General features: G+C 41.4%; 1 protein-coding gene across 3 annotated transcripts; it reads left to right on the forward strand.

The window, feature by feature from the left end:
- The first annotated feature begins 36 nt into the window (after positions 1-36).
- On the forward strand, positions 37-19,540 carry ddi2 (DNA-damage inducible protein 2). 3 transcript variants are annotated; one of them, XM_063032980.1, is made up of 10 exons: positions 37-353; positions 4,461-4,599; positions 5,542-5,805; positions 7,460-7,586; positions 7,961-8,088; positions 9,683-9,811; positions 11,442-11,545; positions 12,573-12,762; positions 13,627-13,687; positions 16,598-16,735. In XM_063032980.1, the coding sequence occupies exons 1-9, from the start codon at positions 216-218 to the stop codon at positions 13,641-13,643; spliced, it is 1,236 nt and encodes a 411-aa protein (XP_062889050.1). In that variant the 5' UTR covers positions 37-215; the 3' UTR covers positions 13,644-13,687; positions 16,598-16,735. The 3 variants fall into 3 exon arrangements, with proteins under 3 accessions (XP_062889050.1, XP_062889051.1, XP_062889049.1); XM_063032981.1 differs by lacking the exon at positions 16,598-16,735 and adding an exon at positions 15,154-15,172; XM_063032979.1 differs by lacking the exon at positions 13,627-13,687 and having other exon boundaries at positions 16,598-19,540.
- The last annotated feature ends 3,649 nt before the right edge of the window (positions 19,541-23,189 follow it).

Here is a 23,189-nt window from a genome sequence, read left to right on the forward strand (position 1 = left end):
GAGTTTTTCCGACCGTTTTGCGACAGTCACGCAAACTGCGGCGGCGCGGTCAGACAGCGCGGTGTTGGAGTGTGCTGGGGATCTGGGAAGGTGCGATCCAAGCCTCGTTTTCTGGCCGAGTTTCGGTTTCAGGCCTCGGCTGTCGGTTCGGTGCTGGGCCTCGCTGCGGAGAGCGGATCGGGCGCCGTGTCTCGGTGCTGCTGCCGGCTGTCGCCATGTTACTCACCGTATACTGTGTGCGGCGCGACCTGAGTGAGATCACCTTCACCCTGCAGGTGGACGGCAGCCTGGAGCTGGAGACCTTCCGGGCGCTCTGTGAAATGGAGAGTAACGTTCCCGCTGCCGAGAGCCAGGTGAGAGCAGGGGAGGCCTTCACAAACTGGAAGACCCAGGCAATCCCATATCCTGTTTGCCACACCCGGCTACTTATCCCGTTGAAGAGTCCCGGCCCGAAAGACTGAATGTTTATTCCTGACCAGCTGAGTTCCTCCAGTTTTTAATGGGTTGGTCTGGATTTCCAGCATCTGCAGAATCTCTTTGTGCTAATGATTTGCGGCTATACATCCTTCCTGACACCCTACTGAACGATGTCTGTGATTACACCCGCCCTGACCTCATAAACACGTAGCTCCAACTCTGTAAAGAACGATATCTATAAGCAAATGAATATATATCGGTAGGGATAACACAAATTGAACCCGTCTAAGTATCTGGACAGTTATGTAATAGAGTTGCGGAGCTATAAACTGCAGTATAAACTCCGATTCTGCTTTAGTTTCAAATGATGTGTCCGTTTTGACCCGCAGGGTGTATCTTGGCGCCCACTGCTGTGTAAATACTAATACACTTCCGCTATATAGTAATTATATTTAATACAACTCAGTTACTTAAAACCATTTTATGGGACATCTTTATATACGCATATGAGTGCAGAGGAGTGTGTGTTGATAGATAAACTCTATGTAGTAGTTGTAAGTACATCTACATTCACGAATACATATCCAGAAACCCAGATACACTGTACACAGCAGTGCTATATATACAACAGGTTTGCTATTTCTGGCTGTAATATTGGCAACATTACTCTTGCAGCCGCCACACGCTCCCTGCAGCAACATCCAATAGCTATCAGCTACAGACCGAGATACCACTGCACCTGTTTCTGCACATCCTGCATGGTGCATTTTGAAACAACAAAATGAAAGAAAACCATTCTGACTCTTAATTGACCTGAGGTTTCACTGACTAATATAGCCTGCATGTGAAATAAGAGCATGTAGTATAGGCTGTTTGGTAAGATCTTGGCTAATTTGAACCTTGGCCTCAGCTCCACTTCGTCACCATAATCCCCGATTCCCTTTTCCACCAAAAGTCTTATCTTGAATACAGTAAATGACCTGGTCTCCAAATTCCCCCGGAGTAGAAAATTCCAAAGAACCACAGTCTTCAAAGGGAAGAAAGTCCCCTGTTATATCATTTATTAAATTATTTAATAACACATAAAAAAGGAAATTATTTATTTGAAACTGTGCCCCCTACTGGTGGATTCTCCCACAAGCAGAAACATAGTTTCAACATCATCTCTTAAATCATTACACATTTCCACCTTTTATGACGGGGACGTAAGGTTAGACTTTGAAAGGTGGTGGGGGGGCGCGGAGGTGAACACTTGTTAATTGATGTTGATCCAACTGGAAGAGATGTAAGTAGAAGGGGGACTGGGGTGGTGGGATTAGTCAAGGGCCAGTTAGATCCAAATTGGAATGGCTGTTCTAGTTTAACGTTCCAGTTTAATCTAAAATTGCTGAATTCCATATTATGTCCTGATTGCTATAACTTTCCCATAGGTTTATTTCAGTAAGATCAGCTCTCATTCTAAATGAAGCATAACTACTGGAATATTTCTTTGGAAGATACCCATCTCATCTCAGGAATCAACCTTAACTGAATTGTCACTGTTCCACATATATTCCTTCTTTATCAGTAGTCCAAAACTGCACAGTAAACTACAGCATCATCAGCATCTCGTATTAAGCAGGAGCTCAGTCCTCTTTCATTAAAGGTCGACATCGTGTTTGTCTTCCTAATTACTAGTATATCGAACTCTAAATTTATGTTTTATGAACAAGGACACCCAGAGTGCTTCTACAGCCAGTATTCTGTAGTTTCTATTTAAACAATACTCTGCTTTTCTAACTTTAAAGTGAATACCTCATGTTTTCCTACTTTACATGACATCTGCCAGGTTTTTTGCCCACTCATTCAGCCAAACTATGTAGTTTTGCAGAGACAATGTATTCTCACAACCCTTAAGGAGTAGGTGCAGGATTGATGTTTATTCTGGCAGGGGTGTCCAGATAACAAACAACGGGAGTCATTTGCACTTTGGAGGTAGATTAGATTGAACTTTATTGTCATTTTGCTGAGTACAGATACAAAGCCAATGAAGTGCGTTTAGCATCTGACCAGAAATGCGAAGAATAGTGTTATTTATAAAATAACTACGAATAAAAAAAGTGCTACAGCACACAAATATAAAAGTACTGAGACAGTAAAATACGGATGCAATACCGCTTAGTGCTGTGATGAGAGATTCAGCAGTGTCACGTGAACCTTAACTGAAGCATCTGCAAAACATAAATTAGATCAGGAGTCCAGAACGCTACACAGTGCTCTGTGCATGACATGGTCTTGTCAACATCCAGTACAACTTGCATTGAGGGGTTAGGGGGTTAGTGGAGGAACATGATACTGGATTAAAACTTCACCTGTAATCTCATTGAATGTAGACAGGCTGAGGACCTGAATAACCTGTTATTTCTTGTCCTTATATTTTATCACATTGTCAGCAAATTTGGTTATGGTACACTGAGCCCATTCATCTCCATTATTAATATGTGTGGTAAATAGTTGAAGTTTCACTGAACCATGTGATACCACCTTAATTACATATTTTTCTAATGAAAATGACCCATTAATCCGGACTATTTTCTATTATTTAGCTAATCCTTTCTTCATGCTAATATATTGTATATCCCCAATAACATGCCCACTTCGAGTTATGAATACTCTTTTCCTCAGTACTTTCTTGGCTGATACCATTCCTCATGTGTGTCCTAGCCCTATTATCCCTCACAAATGCACATTTATCAGGATTCCATTTGTCATTTCTCTTCTCATCTTAACAACTTAGATTTTGGGGATTTATTTCTCTTTGAAGCCTCTATGATATCCGGTTCTAATGTGGTAAAATTTAGTAAATTATACATATAACTGCGGGAGATTCTTTAGTATGCACAGCGAATTCCTGAAACTTAGCATATTCCAAATTAAAACACAGGTTAAAATAAATTGTTGACTTAAGAATTAGAATGCCTAGTTAAAAAGTTTCATCAGGGTAATGCCATTCTACACTTTATAGTGCAGCTTTCATAGAACATTGAACATAGAAATCTACAGCACATTACAGGCCCTTCAGCCCACAAAGTTGTGCCGACCATGCAACCTACTCTAGAAACTGTCTAGAATTTCCCTAGTGCATAGCCCTCTATTTTTCTAAGCTCCATGTATCTAAGAGACTCTTAAAAGACCCCATTGTATCTGCTTCCACCACTGCCACTGACAATGCATTCCACGCACTCACCACTCTCTGTGTGGAAAAACTTACCCCTGACATCCCCTTGGTACCTATTTCCAAGCACTTTAAAACTATACCCCCTCGTGTTAGCCATTTCAGCCCTGGGAAAAAGCCTCTGGGTATCCACACGATCAATGCCCCTCATCATTTTATATGCCTCCACCAGGTCACCTCTCATCCTCCGTCGCTCCAAGCAGAAAAGGCCAAGTTCACTCAACTTATTCTCATAAGTTACACCTTCCAATCCAGGCATCATCCTTGTGAATCTCCTCTGCACTCTCTCTATGGTATTCACATCCTTCCTGTAGTGAGGTGACCAGAATTGAACACAGTACTCAAAATGGGATCTATCAAGATCTTATATAGCTGTGGCATTACCTCATGGCTCTTGAACTCAATCCCACGGTTAATGAATGTCAACACGCCATACGCCTTCTTAGCACTGTCAACCTTCACGGCAGCTTTGAGTGTTTGAGATCTCTCAGAACCCCAACACTGCCAAGAGATACTCCTCCCTGTATAAAATTATATACCGTCAGACTTAATGTTCATTTGACAAGAGTATTGTTATGACAACTTAGAGGGGATCATCTGTCCCTTTGATTCATATTGTACAAAGGAGAAGGTAGAAACTATTAAAATTACAAAAGCTTTTCCTTGAATTTCTAAATACATTCACAGGTTTTTCTTTACCTCCAATATCCTCGTGGGTCAAAGAATGCACACTGTGGTGTAGGTAAGACTGTAGTTGACAGGTCTGAAGTGTCTGCTAATGGCAGAATCACCAAATGTTAGTTAAATCTGAGTATTGTTTTTGTATTAGATAATCTTTGCAGAGAGGCCGTTAACAGATGATCATCTGACACTGAAAGCGTATGGACTGAAAGATGGTGATGTACTGGTGTTGCGACAGTTGGACAGACCACCAGTACAGTCTAGTCTACCGCTCCCAGGTGTAACAGGTGAGAGATCCTTTAGGAACACTTCACCAGTAACTTTGCTTAATAGTGTCCTTCATTTGATTGCCCTCCTCAGATTTTATACTCCCAAAAATATATAACACAGAGAATTATATGGGTGATTATGCTTTAAAAATAGTTTAGACGATATCAGTTGCTTCTTTACTTTGTTCCATAGATGATCACTCAGTTGCCATTAGAAGTCTTCTTGGGCTACCAATCCTTGATTAGGGAAAAGAAAACCAGGGAAGTTTCCTTCTCCAAATCACTGTAAAATATCTAAACTTGTTTGTGGATATTGGGTTGAATTCAGCTGTAGTGTAGTTCCATGTTGGAATGCCTTGTGAACATCTTTGCCAGGGCTTAAATAATAGCCATTAGATATGGCACAGTTTGTGGAAACCTGGTTTTTAGGAAGCCAGTGACTTGGAGAAACCTTCAAGCTGCTTGACAAAATCTTGAAAGTATTTAAAAGAAAATGTGTTGGAGCATTTCCCTCATTGTTCAAGTGAAGATGCAATCAACACCATGTCTGTACTAGACTTTTCTTGACCACCTAAGAGTTGTTGGAGGTCAACTTAATTACTGTGGGTTAGACATTTTTATGGGTTGGGAATGGAAAGCCAGTGAGTGAAGCCTGCTGGAAAATACCACAACTGACGATTTATTGCCATGGTACAGCACACGGAGAATGATTCTGGCTGAACGATGAAGATCGTCTCAGAGGAATCCAGCTTTTAACATGCTGCATGCCTCTAGTACATTGCTTTACAAAATGCCTTTGCTATAGCTTGATCACAAGTGTTTTCTTTTGACTGTTCAAGAGGTTTTATGGATCCAATGTTTTCAATAATACGTGCTGTCTTTCAGTGCTGGGATTTGAGCCTTGGCTCAAATGGCATTGTACTTTTTAATCTTGCTATTTCTGTCTTCTCCCTCCTCTAGGACTTCCCAGGATTGATTTCAGTGGCATCTCAGTGCCTAGATCACTGGGGGTCAGAAATCCAGGGTCCGGAGCAACTAACCAGCACCAACCAGTGCCAACTCCCAGTACCTCTACTGTATCTGCTCCCTCCATGACACCTTCACACAGTTTGGAAAATAATCCAGCGTTACTCCGGGACATGCTTTTGGCCAATCCACATGAGCTGTCACTGTTGAAGGAGAGGAATCCCCCATTGGCTGAGGCTCTTCTTAGTGGAGATGTTGGTGAATATGGAAATTCTGTCTTGTTCTCTATAGTGTCCCCCACCTGCTCTGTTTGTGTTGCTTCATTTCAGTTATTTGGTCCTCTTACTTGCACTGTTGTTCTCTGGATTGTCTCTCATGAGAGCTAGAGTCGTGCAACTCAGAACTGAACCATTTGTATCCGTGTTGACCATCAAGCAGCTGTTTTCACTAATCTTACACTAATCCCATTTTATTCTCCCCACATTCCCCCAGATTGTACTATGTGCCTACACAAAAGGAATAAGGTTTGGTGGTCCATTAACCTACTGAACTGCGCAGCTTTGGAATGTGGGAGGAAACTGGAAATACTTAGAGGAAATCCACAGAGTCACAGAATGACGGTGCAAATTCCAGATAGGCACCGGAGGGCAAGATTGAACCCGGAACACTGGAGCTGTGAAGCAGCAGCTCTTATCTGTCCTGTAATTGTGCTGCCCAGAATTGCTCAATGAGTTTGTTTCGGAGTATCTGAATGGATCACACATTCGGCTCTATAACTGGCTTTGCTTATCGAAAAGAATTGAAGTCAAAGTATTAGGACATCGAATTCAGTATTTGGTACTATCTAAAAGTATGCCTAGTTCAAACAAAAATCGCTGCATCAGCTGCACTGTGGCTCCTTTTCTTTATACATCTGAGGGTAGTGATTTTGTTTAAATCAAGTTCTGCTTGAGCACTGGAGGTAATATCATAGAGTGCAGGATGTTTAGGAGCTCAGCGAGATGTGCCGTTCTGTTTCTGCAGTGAAGATAGTGGTTGAGAAAATAGGTTTAAAGATGAGGTTTGTGATATTTTACGTGTTTAATGATGAAAATACACAGTGGCTATGTAATATGGAAGTGACGTGGATATGGCATTACCATCTTCATTTTTCTCATGGAATATGAGGAAATGAAAAGATATTTTGTATTTTCTGTTTTCGTGAATAATTCATTAACATCAAGATGTAAACTTTTAACCAACAAGGAAGAGAATTGCCTTGCCTTGGTGGCAGCGCACTAGCATCTTAATCAGGATGTCCAGGCCCTTCTCTAGAGACCTGAGCACACAACCTAGGTTGAAACCTCAGTGCAGTTCTGAAGGAATTTTGGAGGCTGTGGCTTTTACATAGGTGCTAAATGAAGCTCAAGGTTTTGTCCACAAGTGGAAATGTCCAATGGCACTATTGATGGTAACCCAGGTAATACTTATCCCTAAATAAACAATGCTAAAATAGATTCCCTTTGTTGTTTGCAGAAATTCGCTATATCCTTATTTGATACTTATTTTGTTGCATGGTACTAACTTGACTTTAAAATATTTTGATACATCACAACTGTGTGAAAGACACAATGTAAATGCAAGCTTTTTCTTTTATGTTCATGATGGGCACAAGAAATGTCATTGTGGGTCACAAATGCTCAATTGAATGAGTGGCATTCAATTAAACAGGTCAGCTGTGTTAAAATTGATAGTGGCAGAGCATTCTCCGCAATTCTTTAAAAGCTGCAGGAAGTTACCATGCTAATCAATATTGAGTAAAGTGCCTAATTGTATGGCTATGCTAATGATGGCTCATTCCACGTTTCTATATAATGCAGTATCTGAACAGCTAAACAATCGCTTCAGTTTCGTTTGCCTTTTCTCTCCATAGATAAGTTTACAAGAGTGCTTCGAGAGCAGCAGTTGGAACGCGCCCGCCGTGAACAGGAGAGAATCCGACTTCTGAATGCTGATCCCTTTGATCTGGAGGCACAGGCTAAAATTGAGGAAGACATCAGGTACATTGGTGCTTGAGCTCTTGAGTTTTCCTGCTTAACACTCTCACTAATCCATTGTATGGAGAACTTCAAGACAATTTGGCCGTGGTAACGTGTACTTATACTGCAAGATTCTATTAAGTTTGGTCAGAACTCCTAAGGTGGTATTGAAGCTACTTAGTAGTATTCATAAAATGTTATTATTGTTGAAAGTAACATAGATGTGAAGATCAGCCTGATTTATCAGCATAGCGTTCTATTAAGTCATTGATCTCTGATGACCTCTGCTATAGTGAATACTATGAGATGATTGGCTGGATGTCGCCTGTAGCTCTAGTATTAGGTATACCACTCCATCGGTTTGTTGTCATTGTAAAGCTATCTTTGTATTGCAGGCAGCAGAACATTGAGGAGAACATGACAATTGCAATGGAAGAATCGCCAGAGAGCTTTGGTCAGGTGGTAATGCTCTACATCAATTGTAAGGTTAATGGGAATCCAGTTAAGGCATTTGTAGATTCAGGTGAGTTCACATCTAATTAGGTTACTTATAAGAGTTTGAGGTAGTTTGTTGCAATGAGTGTAATACAGTAAAACTCTGTTAATCTAGTACGCTTGGGACTTTGGTGGTGCTGGAGCAGTGGATTTCCTGGACTTTTGAATGTTATTTTATTAGTGCTCCACCAAAGTTCAAGTTCAAAGTACATTTATTATCGAAGTATGTATACATTATACAACCTTGAGATTTGTCTCCTTACGGGCAGCCACAAAACAAAGTAAAACCCAAAAGAACCCATAAAAAAAGAAGACAGTCAAACACCCGGTGTGCGGAGAGAAAACACAGTTTTAAGTCACTTTATTTTTAGATTTTACATAATGGAATAATGAACTCAGACACAAACTTCAATCATGATTGGGAAACAAATGAACATGAGGATTGGGGCCAGGGGGTGTCAAAGTCTGGGAACTGTGGCCACAGTGAGTGATGGGTAGTGTGGGAACCAGGGCCTTGTGAGTTGAAAGGAGATGGGAAACACCCGTTAACCATGCTGTGTTAACAGGAGAGCAGGAGCCAGCATCCAGTGAGCCAATGCCAAGTGATCCAGATTTCAAAATAATATATTAACAGATTGTTAATGTTTTGCTGCAATCATAAAATTCTTAGTGGAACATGGTATATGGGGCGGGGGGGGGGGCATGCAAAGCAAGTACCTAAGGTTATGAAAAACAAAAAAACATCCAGTGAGTGGCAGTTCTGTGGCGAAAACACCTTGATAATGAGCGAAGCCAGGGGATGGCCAGACTGGTACAAGCTGACAGGAAGAGAGGTCTGGAAGTGGATCGCTGCAGCAGGAGAAGACCACAAATATAAAGTGGCCATTGAGTGTATATCTGTGGTCTTCTCCTGCTGTAGCGATCCGTTTCCAGATTTACCTTCTTGTCAGCTTGTACCAGTCTGGCCATTCCCTGGCTTCTCTCATTATCAAGGTGTTTTTGCCCACAGAGCTGCCACCCACTGGATGTTTTTTGTTTCTTGCACCATTCTCTGTAAACTCTCGTGACTGTTGTGCGTGAAAGTCACAGAAAATCAGCAGTTTCTGAGCTACTCAAACCACCCTGTCTGGCACCAGCAACCATTCCACAGTCAGAGTAACTTAGATTGCATTTCTTACCTATTCTGATGTTTGGTCTGAACGATTGAACCTCTTGACCTCATCTGCATGCTTTTATGCATTGAGCAGGTGTACATAATGAAGTGAGCATAAAATTGAATAATCAAAGTTGTATGAAAGCTTTGCATCTGACATCATGGTAAATGAAGTCAGCAGCTTGGTTCAAAGTTGCTCTTTTTTTACTGTCATCCACTTGTAGTTATTTTCTAAGCTGAGCATTGAATGTGTATTTGATTTTTTGTCTATATTATTAATATAAACATGAATACATAATCACACTTTATTGTTACATATCACAGCTGTACTTTGCATAAATCTTGTAGGTGAAGTTATTTTCACCTTCACTTATCTCAGGGCAAGGCACTGAAATGATTGAAATAGTTGTAATCTGATATCAGAACGTGAGCCAGGTGTGTTGTTAAATGTATTTCATCACTGGTACAGGAGCACAGATGACGATCATGAGCCAGGCATGTGCGGAGAGATGCAACATCATGCGCTTGGCTGACAGGCGGTGGGCAGGGATCGCTAAAGGTGTTGGAACACAAAAAATTATTGGCAGGGTCCACTTAGGTGAGTAGTTATGTGATAACTGTCATTCATTCTGAAGTTGTGATCAGAAATACATTATATATCACTTTCTATAACTAAAAAAGCATACAACGATACAGGCCTGAAGTAGGCGAATGGAATTAGCATTGAAGGACATGCTGGTTAGCTTGGACGGTGTGCCAAAAAGGTCCATTCTCCCCAGTGCAATTCTGTATTCCATGATAACAATTGTTTTATGAAGAAAATAAAGGATGTAGCGGGTGTCTTTGTACATCATTCCACAGAACTGGGGGTGATGGGTGCAGTGTTATTATGGCAGTGTTTTCTACTTCACTTTCATTTGATTTGAAGATGCTGAGAAGTGGAAGGTTTGACCAACATAGAACAGAACCCCAGTAATTCTGCACCCTTGGGACTTGGGTGGAGTTGGGCTGTCAGATTTTCTGGACTATTGGGTATCTAGTCAAGCGGAATCTAGTCACGTGCACAAGTACTGTGATGTACAGATGCAGTGAAAAGCCTTGCAGCAGCATCACAGTCACGTAGATTCAGATAAAACGTAGAATATACATTGTACAAGAGAGTGAAGAGAAGAAAGAAGACTCTGCAAAGGGTGGTCCATGGTGTTCTGTTGCTGTGGTAGGATTAGGGTTGTGCAGGTTGGTTCAAGACCTGATGGTAGTTGTTCCTGAACCTGGTGATGTTGGACTCCAAGCTCTGTACCTCCTGTTGGACGGTGGCAGTGAGAAGAGCTCAGGGCTTGGGGAGTAGGGATCTTTGATGATAGATGCCACGTTCTTGAGGCAGTGCTTCCTGTAGATGCTGTCGTTGGTAGGGAGGGGTATATCCATGATGGAGCTGACTTGGTCTACGACGTTCTTTGGCTCCTTGTGTTCCTGTGCATTGAAATTGCTGTACCAGGCCATGACACAACTCTTAACACAATTTTAATTCAATCATTTGAAATGTTACATTGTAGTAAATTTTCAGTTTAACCCAGTAAGTTTCAAGGGAGCGAGGGGAACTAGGCCCTATGTGTTTAAATGGAGTACAGGTAACAGGACCCCAATTATTTTAAAGGGGCACAGGAAAAAACCCTTGTGAGTTTAAAAGGAGTGTGGGGGAGAGAGGACCCCAATTAAAGAGTGCACAGGAAATGTGGCTTCAGAATACAGGGAATGTGACCTGGTGCTGAACAACAAGATAGCAGATTATCAGATTTTTACTGTACTGCCTGCTGTTTGAGATCTATGGTGATCTTATGATCCATTTGATTGGTGAAGGTTTTTACTTTTCATTGCTGCACCAAATAATGAAAGAAGGTGATAGAACTCTGCCTAAAAGAAAGGGGGAAAGTTAGTTAAGAAAAGGGCACCATTCTTATGTTATTTTTGACCCATGGCACTGAGTGTATACAGTTTTGTGGCTGATGTTAGTGATACAGCAGAGCACCTCCAGTTACAGGAACTTCTACAGAAAAGAGAGGGCTCTGTAGGAAAGGATTTCATACCATTTACCTCGAGGGTGCTGGTGGCAGGGTGATAGTACAATGGGAATAGAGGTGGTCATTGGGAAGTGTTAGGATGTTCAGCACTTGCTTATGGTTAGCTTTCAATCGAACTGTCTTTAATCGAAGTACTGTATTGTTCAGCCCAGATTCAGATTGAAGGTGACTTTCTCCCTTGCTCCTTCTCCCTCCTGGAAGATCAGCCAATGGATATGTTGCTTGGACTCGACATGCTCAAAAGGCATCAGGTAAGAGGCAAGTAACATTTCCAAATCAGAGAGCAGGTTGCCTGTGAGAGGAGGTTTTATGAGGGGTGGGGGTGGGAATAGTACCGTTCATAATTGGGAGCTGTAATTCCATGAACTGTCATTATTTTTATTGTTCTGGGCCATTTGCCTAATTCTACAACTGGAACTTGTATGTGCATAGTACCTCTGACATTGCAAGGCTCTTATTTGATTTTGAAGACACGCAGTCCTCTTTTATCGTCATTTAGTAATGCATGCATTAAGAAATGATACAATATTTCCTCTAGTGTGATATCACAAAACACAGGATAGGCCAAGACTGAAAAAACTAACAAAACCACATAATTATAACATATAGTTACAAACAGTGCAACAGTACCATAACTTATTGAAGAACAGTCCATGAGCACAGTAAAAAGTTCAAAGTTTCTCAAATGTCCCACATCTCACGCAGACGGGAGAAGGAAGAAAATCTCTCCCTGCCATGCCCGACGACAGTCCGACTCTGAGTCGTCCGAAAACTTCGAGCCTCCGATCAGCTCTCCGACAGCGAGTACAGAGCACCATCTCTATCTGAGCGATTCGACCTCAATCTCGGTCGCCAACAGCGGACAAAGCCGGGGATTTTGAGGCCTTCCCTCCGGAAGATTCACGATCGCGCAGTAACGACAGTAGCGAACAAGCGTTTCAGAAATTTCTCCAGATGTTCCTCTGTGCTTTCACATCTGTCTCCATCAAATCAGAATTGTCCACGGCCCCTATTTAACGGATACAATATCATTTTTCACCGGAGGGCTGCGCACACGCGGCGCGCTGCACTCTCTCCTCCCGCCGTCTTTAGGAGCCTTTATTGAATATATTTTACTTAAATTCAATGGTTCTAATTGTCCGTGCTGATTTTAAACTCTTATGTAATAAGACAACATTTTCAATGTAAGCTACTCCTGAAGATCTTCCTTAGTATTTGAAATAACCAGTTTAATTTCCATTCTTTTAAATGTTGTTCTTTATCCCCTTCCTCTTGCAGTGTTCAATTGATCTGAAGCGCAATGTACTGGTTATAGGCACCACAGGCACAGAGACACGCTTCTTATCTGAAGCAGAGCTGCCAGACTGTGCCAGGTTGGCATACGGTATGCCACGAGATGATCTCCGCCCTGAGGAATTAGCAGATCAAGAGCTGGCTGAAGCACTACACAGATCAGCAGAGGAATCTGGTAAATTTTCAAAAGAACTCTTAGAATCGATAACAATTTGTAGGCTTCTTGTCTCCTGATGCAGCCACCCCAATGCATATATAGGAAATTTCCTGTAGAGGCTTTATATGATAGATTGGGTGATGCTCTGGTCTCTTATGATTCTCAATAAGCAAGAAGGTAAGCAAAAGTTATTAGTTTCTGCTTAAAGCATATCATACACAGAATTTGTGGAATATCTATAGTATGTTGCTCTGTGTTTACAAAGACAGCTTGCATTTGCTTGGGTGCATCTCATTGCTTGTGATACCCATAAAAAGTAGCAGATTTTTGTCTGAGACTAGCCAATTTAGTATTTGGAGATTAGAACAGAGTTCAGTCCTGCTCTTGCTTCAATCTATGTGTGTGACAGGACTGGAGCTACTGGACAGTGATCAAAGACGGGAATCCTGGCTCATTTCTCCTCCAACACCAAATTTAAGTCACCTCGGACTTCTTAACAATTCTGTTCTAAGTGATTCAGTGCTCAGTTTCAGGAAGAGCCTTAAACCATTTATAGTTAAAACCACTTAAATTTACATTCTCTGTTACAATTTTAAGTTTAAAGAGAAATATCACGTCAATAATATCACTTATAATTAACAAGACACCAGTTTCTGTAGTCCACTCTTTCTATGATCAGTCCAACCTCCTTGCCAACTCCATAAGCTGAGACTACTAATGGCTATTGTTACAGTGCATACTAATGCCAAGTTATGTTTGTATGGAATCTTAATCTGTTCGGTGTATGTAGTGACCTGTAATTCTGTGTGCATGCTGCATGCTTCAGTTGACTAATCGAGTTTGCCGTTGTGGTTTGGTTTTGTGTTTGTTTTATCCTAACAGGACGCCGGCCTCACTGATGCATGTTGCACTTTTGCTGCCCTTGAAGATGATCACAGTCCAGGTATTTAACGCTCTGTTACTTTTAAGTAACTTAAGAATGTGGCACGATACCTAAATATTCATATAAGGGATCTTGCAGTCAGTTAGTCATTCAGTTCCAAGAATGTGTTTTCTTATCGTGCTCTTTCTGAACTGAAGATGAATAACACACTGCACTAAAAGGGAACTACTGTCTGAGTCATGCTTTCCATTTCAGTGGAAGACAAAATACTGAGGTGAGCTGCTCAGAAATCTTAACTATCCTACAAATTTAGAGCGGTCAGCCTTCTCATCAAATGGGGTTTTGTTTTCTGGAAAAAAAAGTAGGACAGTCATTGCTGAAAACTTAATACTATAATGTGCAGTTGGACCGAAAGTAAGAATTTTTTTTTCAAATCCTGTGCCTTTTTTTTGGTAATTTGATAAGGAAATATTACTGCAGCTCACCTCAGATATTTGTACTTTCTAGAGGAACTCATTGTTTCCAAAATAATTTTGTAATTTTGGGTCCATTATTTTTTGCTCCGTAGTTTATCCCAGATAAGGTTTAGAGTCTTTGTTACTGCTGTTTTTTTTTACTTTCCCTCAGCTGTAGGCCTTGCTATCTAAGTAGGAAAAATTCTCAATAATTTCTGCTGTAGTGGAGGCTAATGTAAACTTAGCCAGCCGGTACTGTTTTCTTGTTGGTATAGAATCAGGGGTATGTTGTTTGAAATTACTTTGTCTGTAGCTTGGATTGAATTTAGCTCAGAGACAGGCCAAACTATAAAGAAATTACATTTCTTATTGTGTCTTTTATATTTTTTGGATATTCCGAAGTATTTTATGGCCAGAAGTACTTTTGAAGTACGGTCATTATTACAGTGTATGGAATGAAGCAATCAATGTGCAGGAAGACGAGGAAATCTGCAGATGCTGGAAATCTAAGCAACACACACAAAATGCTGGAGGAAGATAGCAAGCCAGGCAGCCTCTTTAGAAAAGAATAAGCACTTGACATTTGGGCTGAGACCCTTCATTAGGACTCTCGGCTAAGATGCTGCCTGGCCTGCTGAGTTCCTCCAGCATTTTGTATGTGTTGCAATCAATATGCACTCTCTTATTAAACACAGCGTAATAACCAGATAGTTACGTGGAATAAAAAATTTAAGTCTGGAAATGGCAGTTAAATCTCTTGCAGATTTTTAAGTACCATCATGTTTTTTTTCAGTGTTACTCACCTGAAAGAATTTAACATGGAGTCTAGGACTCCTTTACTACTGCATTTGTAGGGTCAGTTTACATTTTTGTGCTCAGATCTCTGCAGTGGGACAGAGGTGAGATCATCCTAGCAAATGGCACAATTGATGCTCTTGACAAATACAACCCTTTTGATTGGCAGATCTGCATTTTGCAGGTTGAAGCACATACCATCTTTGTGTAGCTGTGTTGTGCTGTCAAGAGCAATGTTTCCACATGTAAACTAAACCCGTAATTCACCTCTATTAGGAAAAAAATGGTTGTTTGAAGAAAGAAAGCTCCTGCCCATGGAAGATATTGAAGGAATGCTGGAAGATCCCAGCAAAGAAAGGTGAATGGCGGCCTTTCACAATGACCAAAGAATGTCCCAAGGTATTTTATGTAAATGATGATGACAACACACACAAAATGCTGGAGGAACTCAGGGGGCCAGGCAGCATCTATAGAAAAAAGTATAATCGACATTTTGGGATGAGACCCTTCATCAGGTTTTGGCCCAAAACGTCGATTATACTCTTTTACTAGATGCTGCCTGGCCTGAAGAGTTCCTCCTGCATTTTGTGTGTGTTGTTTGGATTTTCAGCATCTGCAGATTTTCTCTTGTTTGTGACCGTCATACCATATTGGTTAGGAAGAAATATTATGCTAGACACCATGAAGAAATTCTGTTCCTTTTTAAACAATTCATGGATTATTTGATGTCCGTTTGCAGAAGCAGACTGTGCCTCTGTTTAATGCCTCGTTTTCAGATAGCGTGCGTCAGTCCCTCATTGGACTACCAGCTGGAGTCACAAGAGTACTGCCATTTATTCGGGGCATGGAATTCAGCCTCGCTAGCCCCATCAGATACTAGCTCAACGATCCCACCTGTTGACTCTTTATAGCTGACTCTATCACTAGATAAGAAAACTACGTAGTAGCAGAGGTCTATAATTTGTACTTCATAACCGTGACCTTGCACCCTCTTTTCCTACTGCTTTTGTTTACTTCCCTGTTTCCTTTCTTCCATTCTATATCCTGTGCATTACTGTAAGCTCACTTAACTTTTTAAGCTTTTAAGTGTCTGGTTGCTATGATTTTACATTGTTCTTCCTGTGACAGTGGGATTTGAGCTTTTTTCTTCACCTCATCACTTCCAGCATCAGCTGTCGCAAGCAGCTTCAGGAAGCTTTGAAACTCAGCTTCCTGATAATATATCTGCATATATTCCAGTGAACGTTTTGATTTTTTTTTTAGCCTTTCTATGTCTTATTCACAAACTAGTCTGAATTCTCCTTAACTTTGCAGACTTCTTAGAAGCAAAGAAGAGAAGGGAGTCATTTGTTCCGCTTTTGGGGTAGAGTTGCTTGCCAGCTTCAAGTGGCTGTGACTTGAATTCGTAAATGCTTTTGAACTTCCCTGTTACATTCTCCTGATCAATGAGGAGAGTAGGTTGTCATTATTTTTAAGTTATGAGCTTGTCAGTGATTAAAATTGAGCTATTATATGAAAGGATTATACTGGGTTTATCTAAAGGAATCAAAATGTGATCCATTAAATTGATCATTAGTATTGGCAAACCATCACCAGTTATACATTGTAGAGAAACCAGGAAATAATATTGGAAATGTTGAGAAATTTGTCTGTAAACTGTTTTGAAATGTGGTGTATACATAGTTGTAATTCTGGATTCCATTTTCTGTTTTTGTTTTAGGAAACGAAAATGGCAAAACTACCTCATTGGAGAGCCCTTCATTACCAGCACCTCATCATCTACATCTTCCTCTTCCTATTACAAGAAGTGACCTATCAGAACTTCCCCAACCCCAAAATCAGTTGGACCGCTCTTTATCAGTTCCCGCTAGCCTTCCCTCACAAAACCAGAAGAAACTTGAATTTTCAGATGCAAAAAGCTTTCAGATCCCTGAGCGCATGGAAACCGAGGCAGAAAACCAGAAGCCTTTACAATCATTAGATAATCTGTTGACTTCTCTGTCTCCAGATAGTCTGTCTGCTTCTTCTCAGGCATCATTAGGAGAAAAGCACATACCCCAACACAAAAACATTTATTGTAGTCCACAGAACAGTCTGAAGCATCCAAGTTCAGATGCTGGCAATGAATTTCTGCCAAAACGTGTATTGACAGACATGAGTTCACAGAAAACTGGCATGGAAATGTATGATGCACAGGAAGACCAAAGTGAAAGAACAAAAACTCAGCTGGAAAACCTAAACAAAGAAAGAATGGATTTGGAGGAGCCACTAGTAAGAAAAACTGTAGAGTGTTCTCAATCAGTACAATCAAATACTGATTCTATGTTTGATATGATTGTGGATAACACATCAACCCAAGTACCCTCAACTAATGGCTCCCCTAGTAGTAACGAAGTGCAGCAGCCCAGTGAAATTGGAAAGGGAATTGATGATCCAGATACCAATCTGCAGCACATCACTGTACCATCTGAAATAGACGTCAGAACAGATGATCCGTGTAGTTGTCAGAAGAAAACTGAGATTGGTGGAAGACCATTAAATGATGCTTTAATTGGGAACAATGAGATTTGTGATGCTGGAATGATGTGCTGCACAGAGCAGCAGGTAGAGAATGTGGCATCAACAAATTCAAACATCCACAACCAGGAGGAGAAAGCCCTTATTTCTGAAAAGGAACTTGAGAAAAACTGTCCAAACTCCTGTCCACTTGAGGTGGATATACCTGTTGAGTTTACAAATGATGACACGGAAGAACAGTCTGAAGTTGTTTTTGATGTTGGTAAAAAGCAAGAAGAGATACATTTGTGTACTGAGATTAAAATGTCTTCCGATCAGCAGCATCAGACTTCAGAATCCAGTCAGTATGATTCACACCTATCCCCTGTGGCCACTTTATTCGAATTGCATCGTGAATTAGTTTCTTCTTGTCAGGAAACTTCCTTGCAGGTGTCAGCCAAATTAGACGATCATAATCAGCCAGTCACAACAAATCAGGAAGAACACTTTCAGCAAATGGAGGTCTGTAATGAGTGCTTAGAGAATGATGCCTTAAATGAGCTATGTCTTAACGCAGAACTGATACCTGAAATGGAAAAGGAGCCAGAGTTGGCAGCTGAATCTGAAACTTCTAACAGAGACATACCCATCCACATGACACATGATGAATCTGAGGAAATTTTGATACAGGAAACAAAGGACATGGATGGGGATTTCATTCTTGTGTCGAAACATTTACCTAATGAAATGGAGGTTTCCCCAAGTGACAAATTGTTGGAGGCCCAAGAATTATCACTACACAATATCAAATATGCATCTGACACTGCAGTAGTTAAAAGTAGTCAGACATCTCAAAGTACTGAGACGCATTTGGTAACACATAACGTAGGTAGTTGTGCAGAGGTTTCAGGTGCTTCAGTGATGTGTGAAGAGACTGTGGAAGCCACCATGGATCAACCTGAAAGGCATTCTCTGGATAGTCCTGCTGAACTATGCTCTTCAGATTTGTCAAACCAGCTTTTCCCAGCAGCGAACATCGAACGAATAAGAACATCAGGATTTAGTCAGCAGGAAGCAGTGGAAGCTCTTGAACGTTGTCATGGAAACACAGATTTGGCTCTTCTGGTTCTTCTCGCAAGAGGAATTGTGGTTCCTACGTGAAGTAGTTCAGTATATAACAGTTGCACAATAATAAACTGGTACTGTTTAGACATCTGGGCTGACAAATGTGTGCATCTTTAATTGAAAGAAAGGAAGTTTAAATCAGAGTTCACTTTTTTAGTATTGTGTAACTGGTTTTAACAATTGATTATCATCACATACAGCAAACTTGTTACATTACGGCAGCATTTTCTGTGCCATCCTGAAGTTATTAATCCACTCCAGCATATCCACAGGTACCCATAAACCCAAACAACACACCTATTTAAATATTGTACCTAATGCTACTTAGAATTAAAAATGCCTATGATATTTTTCACTGAATATTCTCAAAGATGGTTTGCAACAGCAAGACAAAGGACATAAGCGGTGGGCTTAAATTCTTGGGAGATGATATATGCACAAGATTCATGGTGGAATCATGTTAGATTTTAAACTATGTGCAAGGTCAGAAAATGCCTACATAAGATTTGAGTTTTGGTGTTTGATTTAAGTATAGGGAGAAGTGAAAAAATTCTATCATGTTTCCTCCATAGAAGTTCAATGTACTTTGCCTTCTGAGTACAGAGTTTTTTAGAATTCTTTTACTCTTTTATAGCCTTTATCAAATCTGAGTCAGCAACACCACCTTTGCTGGACATTGGTCTTGTGTAACTGAGGCATATTCAGTATTCACACTTGGCTAAAGTTATATTTTGGATTTTTTTGTTAGGCGCCACTAGTGATGTTGCTGTAATCTTCAATGGGTGCTTATTGCAATCTCTAATCTTTTTTTTAAACCAAATAAAAAAAATTATTGCCAACAATATTGGTTTGTTTGTGCTGATGATCATACTTATGAAGATATGTGATAAAGGCTCGAAATTTGAACTGTTCCTGTTTCTTACCTCTGATAGCTGATTTCAGCTAAAGTGCCAATACTAGTCGTTAAGCCATTAGGAACAGTGCAAGAAGACGATCTTTATTCCATGCTGGGCATGTACAGTAAATGTCTGAAGCTGTTCAGCTGTCCTCAGTATAATGTTTTCTTTTTAAAAAATATTAAATAAACTTCTTTTGTCATTTGCATTCTTCACATGTTGACCTGTACAAGTGGAACTTATTAATGAGCTACTCCCATTGGTGATGTTCTCTTTTGAGAGCTGGTGCAGTCTAGTTTCCGACGGGTATAGACAGGTGCTGTTGGTTATCAGTTTCCAGAATTTCTGTCTAGCACTGATGAAAGACAGATGATATACTTCCAAGTCAGAATTGTGTGCAACTTGGCAGACAACCTGCAGTTGGTGACGTTCCCATCTATTTGTTCCCTTGTCCTCCTTGATGGTATAGGTCATGTTTGAGATATGTTAGAACATAGAACAGGAACAGGCCCTTCAGCCCACAAAGATGTTTCAAACCAGCTAAAAAGTAAATTTTTTAAAAACTCCAAAAAAACACACCGAATCCCTCCTACTACACAATGCCCATATCCGTCCATCTTCCTCATATTCATGTGCCTATCTAAACGTCTCTTGAAAGCCTCTAATGTATTTGCCTCTGTCACCATATCAGTGCAGCGCATTCTGGGCATCTGCCACTCTCTGTGTGGAAAACTTACTCCTCACGTCCCTTTTGAACCTACCCCTCTCACCTTCAAGGCATGTCCTCTGGTGTTAGACAATTCCAATCTGGGAAAAAGATGCTCCCTGTCTGTCTACGCCTCTCTTGATCATATAAGCCTCTGATCAGATCTCCCCTCAGCCTCCTCCACCCCAGAGAAAACGGCCCAGGTTTGTCCAGCCTCTCATGATAGCACATGCCTTCTAAGCCAGGCAGCATCCTGGTAAACCTCTCCAAAGCCTCAACATCCTTCCCAGAGTGGGGCTACCAGAACTGTATGCAATACTCCAGAATTGGTTTATCAGAGAGCTTGTGTGAGTAACTGCAGAGCACTTCATAAACGGTACACAATGCAATCTCTGTACCAAGTGGGAGAAGGAATTGATGTTTGAGAGTGGTTGATGGGATGCCAGGTAAGTGTGCTGCCTTGTCCTAGATGGTGTTGAACTTCTTGAGAATTGTCGGATCTATGCTCACTCAGGTAAAGGGGGAGAGTATTTCATCAGAATTCTGAGGAGTAGCGTCACTTGCTGTAGGATACCCAGCTTCTTGCCTGCTGATATGACCACAGTATTTCTGCTGCTTGTCCGGCTGAGTTTCTGGTCATGGGTGATGCCCAGGATACTGATAATTGCTAATAATCATGTCATTGAATGTCTTAATTAAGGTGGCCAATGTCTGACACATTTATGGTGCAAATATTACTTCACTTAAAAGCCAATGTAAAAACATTGTCTTGGTCTTGCCGAGAAATTGTACTATTTGTGAACAAGGCCCAAACAATCTTTCACATTATTAGTTGGATACCAGTGATGTAACTACTGGAACAGCTTGGCCAGGTACCAGCTGGTTCAAGAGCACAGATCTTTATTCCAGAGGTCCCGTGTTGTTTCATATCATACCTTTTGCTGCATCTGGTACTCAGCCATTGCTTGAAATCATTTGGATGGAATTGGATTGGCTGCGGTGTATGATGATGCTGATCTCAGAAGGAAGCCGATGTAGATCACGTGGTTGCCGCTGTTTCAGCCTCCCCTCTGCCATTTATATGATAAGCCTTGCTATTACTGAGGATAGGGATGTTTTTTGGAGCTAGGGTCAGTAAAATAGGCTCCAGGTTCAATCACCACTCACAACACGCTGGAGGAACTTAGCAGATCGGGCACCATCCGTAGAAACGAACAATCAAAGTTTCGAACCGAGACGTTTCAGTCCTGACGAAGGGTCACGGCCCGAAACATTGACTGTTCGTTTCCACGGATGCTGCCCGACCTGCTGAGTTCCTCCAGCGGGTTGTGCGTGTTGATTTGACCCCAGCATCTGCAGAGTATTTGTGTTTAAGGTTCAATTACCAGTTTCCGCTCAGTTTGTTGATCACAATTTAGGCAAAATTTTGGGTAGTCAGCTTCAAGAAAGCAGCTGCTCATTTTCAGTAACACACATCAAAGTTGCTGGTGAACGCAGCAGGCCAGGCAGCAGCTCCAGGAAGAGGTACAGTCGACGTTTCGGGCCGAGACCCTTCGTCAGGACTAACTGAAGGAAGAGCTAGTAAGAGATTTGAAAGTGGGAGGGGGAGGGGGAGATCCAAAATGATAGGAGAAGACAGGAGGGAGAGGGATGGAGCCAAGAGCTGGACAGGTGATTGGCAAAAGGGATATGAGAGGATCATGGGACAGGTGGCCCAGGGAGAAGGAAAAGGGGGAGGGGGAAAACCCCAGATGGCAAGGGGTATAGTGAGAGGGACAGAGGGAGAAGGAGAGAGGAAAAAAAGTAATTATAAATAAATAACGGATGGGGTAAGAAGGGGAGGTGGGGCATTAACGGAAGTTGGAGAAGTCAATGTTCATGCCATCAGGTTGGAGGCTACCCAGACGGAATATAAGGTGTTCCTCCAACCTGAGTGTAGCTTCATCTTGACAATAGAGGAGGCCGTGGATAGACATATCAGAATGGGAATGGAACGTGGAATTATTATATATATACTTCTTTTTCCCTCTCTCCTTTTCTCCCTCTGTTCCTCTGACTATACCCGTTGCCCATCCTCTGGGCTTCCCCCTCCCTTTTCTTTTTCCCTAGGCCTCCTGTCCCATGATCCTCTCATACCCCTTTTGCCAATCACCTGTCCAGCTCTTGGCTCCATCCCTCCCCCTGCTGTCTTCTCCTATCATTTCGGATCTCCTCTCCCCCTCCAACTTTCAAATCTCTTACTAGCTCTTCCTTCAGTTAGTCCTGACGAAGGGTCTCGGCCCGAAACGTCGACTGTACCTCTTCCTGGAGCTGCTGCCTGGCCTGCTGCGTTCACTAGCAATTTTTATATGTGTTGCTTGAAATAACAGCATCTGCAGATTTCCTCGTGTTTGCTTATTTTCAGTGTCCGTTGGCCCATGTTAAGAAGCGTGGAGGTCAAAATGAGATTATTTTAGTCACAGGTCTGGACACACCATCTCACCATATGAATTTGCATGAAACACCACAGGATACCCTGGAATCTGCATTCCAGCAATTATTTTTCACAATCATTCATTTAGATCCCTTGCATTCACCTGAACAAGCCAAAAGGCTGGATCTCATTTTCTTTCTGATGTAGGTTATTGCTGTTGAGACATCATTCAGGAAGAGCCCCTTCCCCATAGAAAAGAAAATATACGGTGGTTCATTTTCCACACCTAATTTGGAAACGATCGTGCGGAAACAAATTGAAGTATATTAACTTAGATAAATGTAAGACGCAAAAGATTGCAGACACCAGAACCTGGAGCAATACGCAAAATCCTGGAGGAACTCCACGAGTCAAGTAGCATCTATGGAGGGAAGTGGACAGTTGATGTTTCGGATCGAGACTGCAAATGAATGGATTTGATCCAAAGTGCTGCCCTTCAACGGTTATATTTCATTAGAGCTTTGAGGAGATTTGGTATGTCACCAAAGACTAGCAAATTTCTACAAATGTTCTGTGGAGAGGTTCTAGCTGGTTGCATTACTGTCTGGTGTGAGGGGGCTACTGCACAGGATCGGGAAGTGCTGCGGAGGGTTGTAAACTTAGCCAGCTCTATCAC

This window comes from Mobula hypostoma, chromosome 25, assembly GCF_963921235.1.
Source record: "Mobula hypostoma chromosome 25, sMobHyp1.1, whole genome shotgun sequence".
Lineage (NCBI taxonomy): Eukaryota > Metazoa > Chordata > Chondrichthyes > Myliobatiformes > Myliobatidae > Mobula > Mobula hypostoma.

What these genes read in the sequence shown, in the direction of transcription:
- ddi2 (XM_063032979.1), top strand. Translation starts at nt 216, where the DNA reads ATGTTACTCACCGTATACTGTGTGCGGCGCGACCTGAGTGAGATCACC. An exon ending in TTCCCGCTGCCGAGAGCCAG is followed by an intron (nt 354 to 4,460) that starts GTGAGAGCAGGG and finishes TTTTTGTATTAG; the next exon opens with ATAATCTTTGCAGAGAGGCC. An exon ending in CAGATCAGCAGAGGAATCTG is followed by an intron (nt 12,763 to 16,597) that starts GTAAATTTTCAA and finishes TTTTTGTTTTAG; the next exon opens with GAAACGAAAATGGCAAAACT.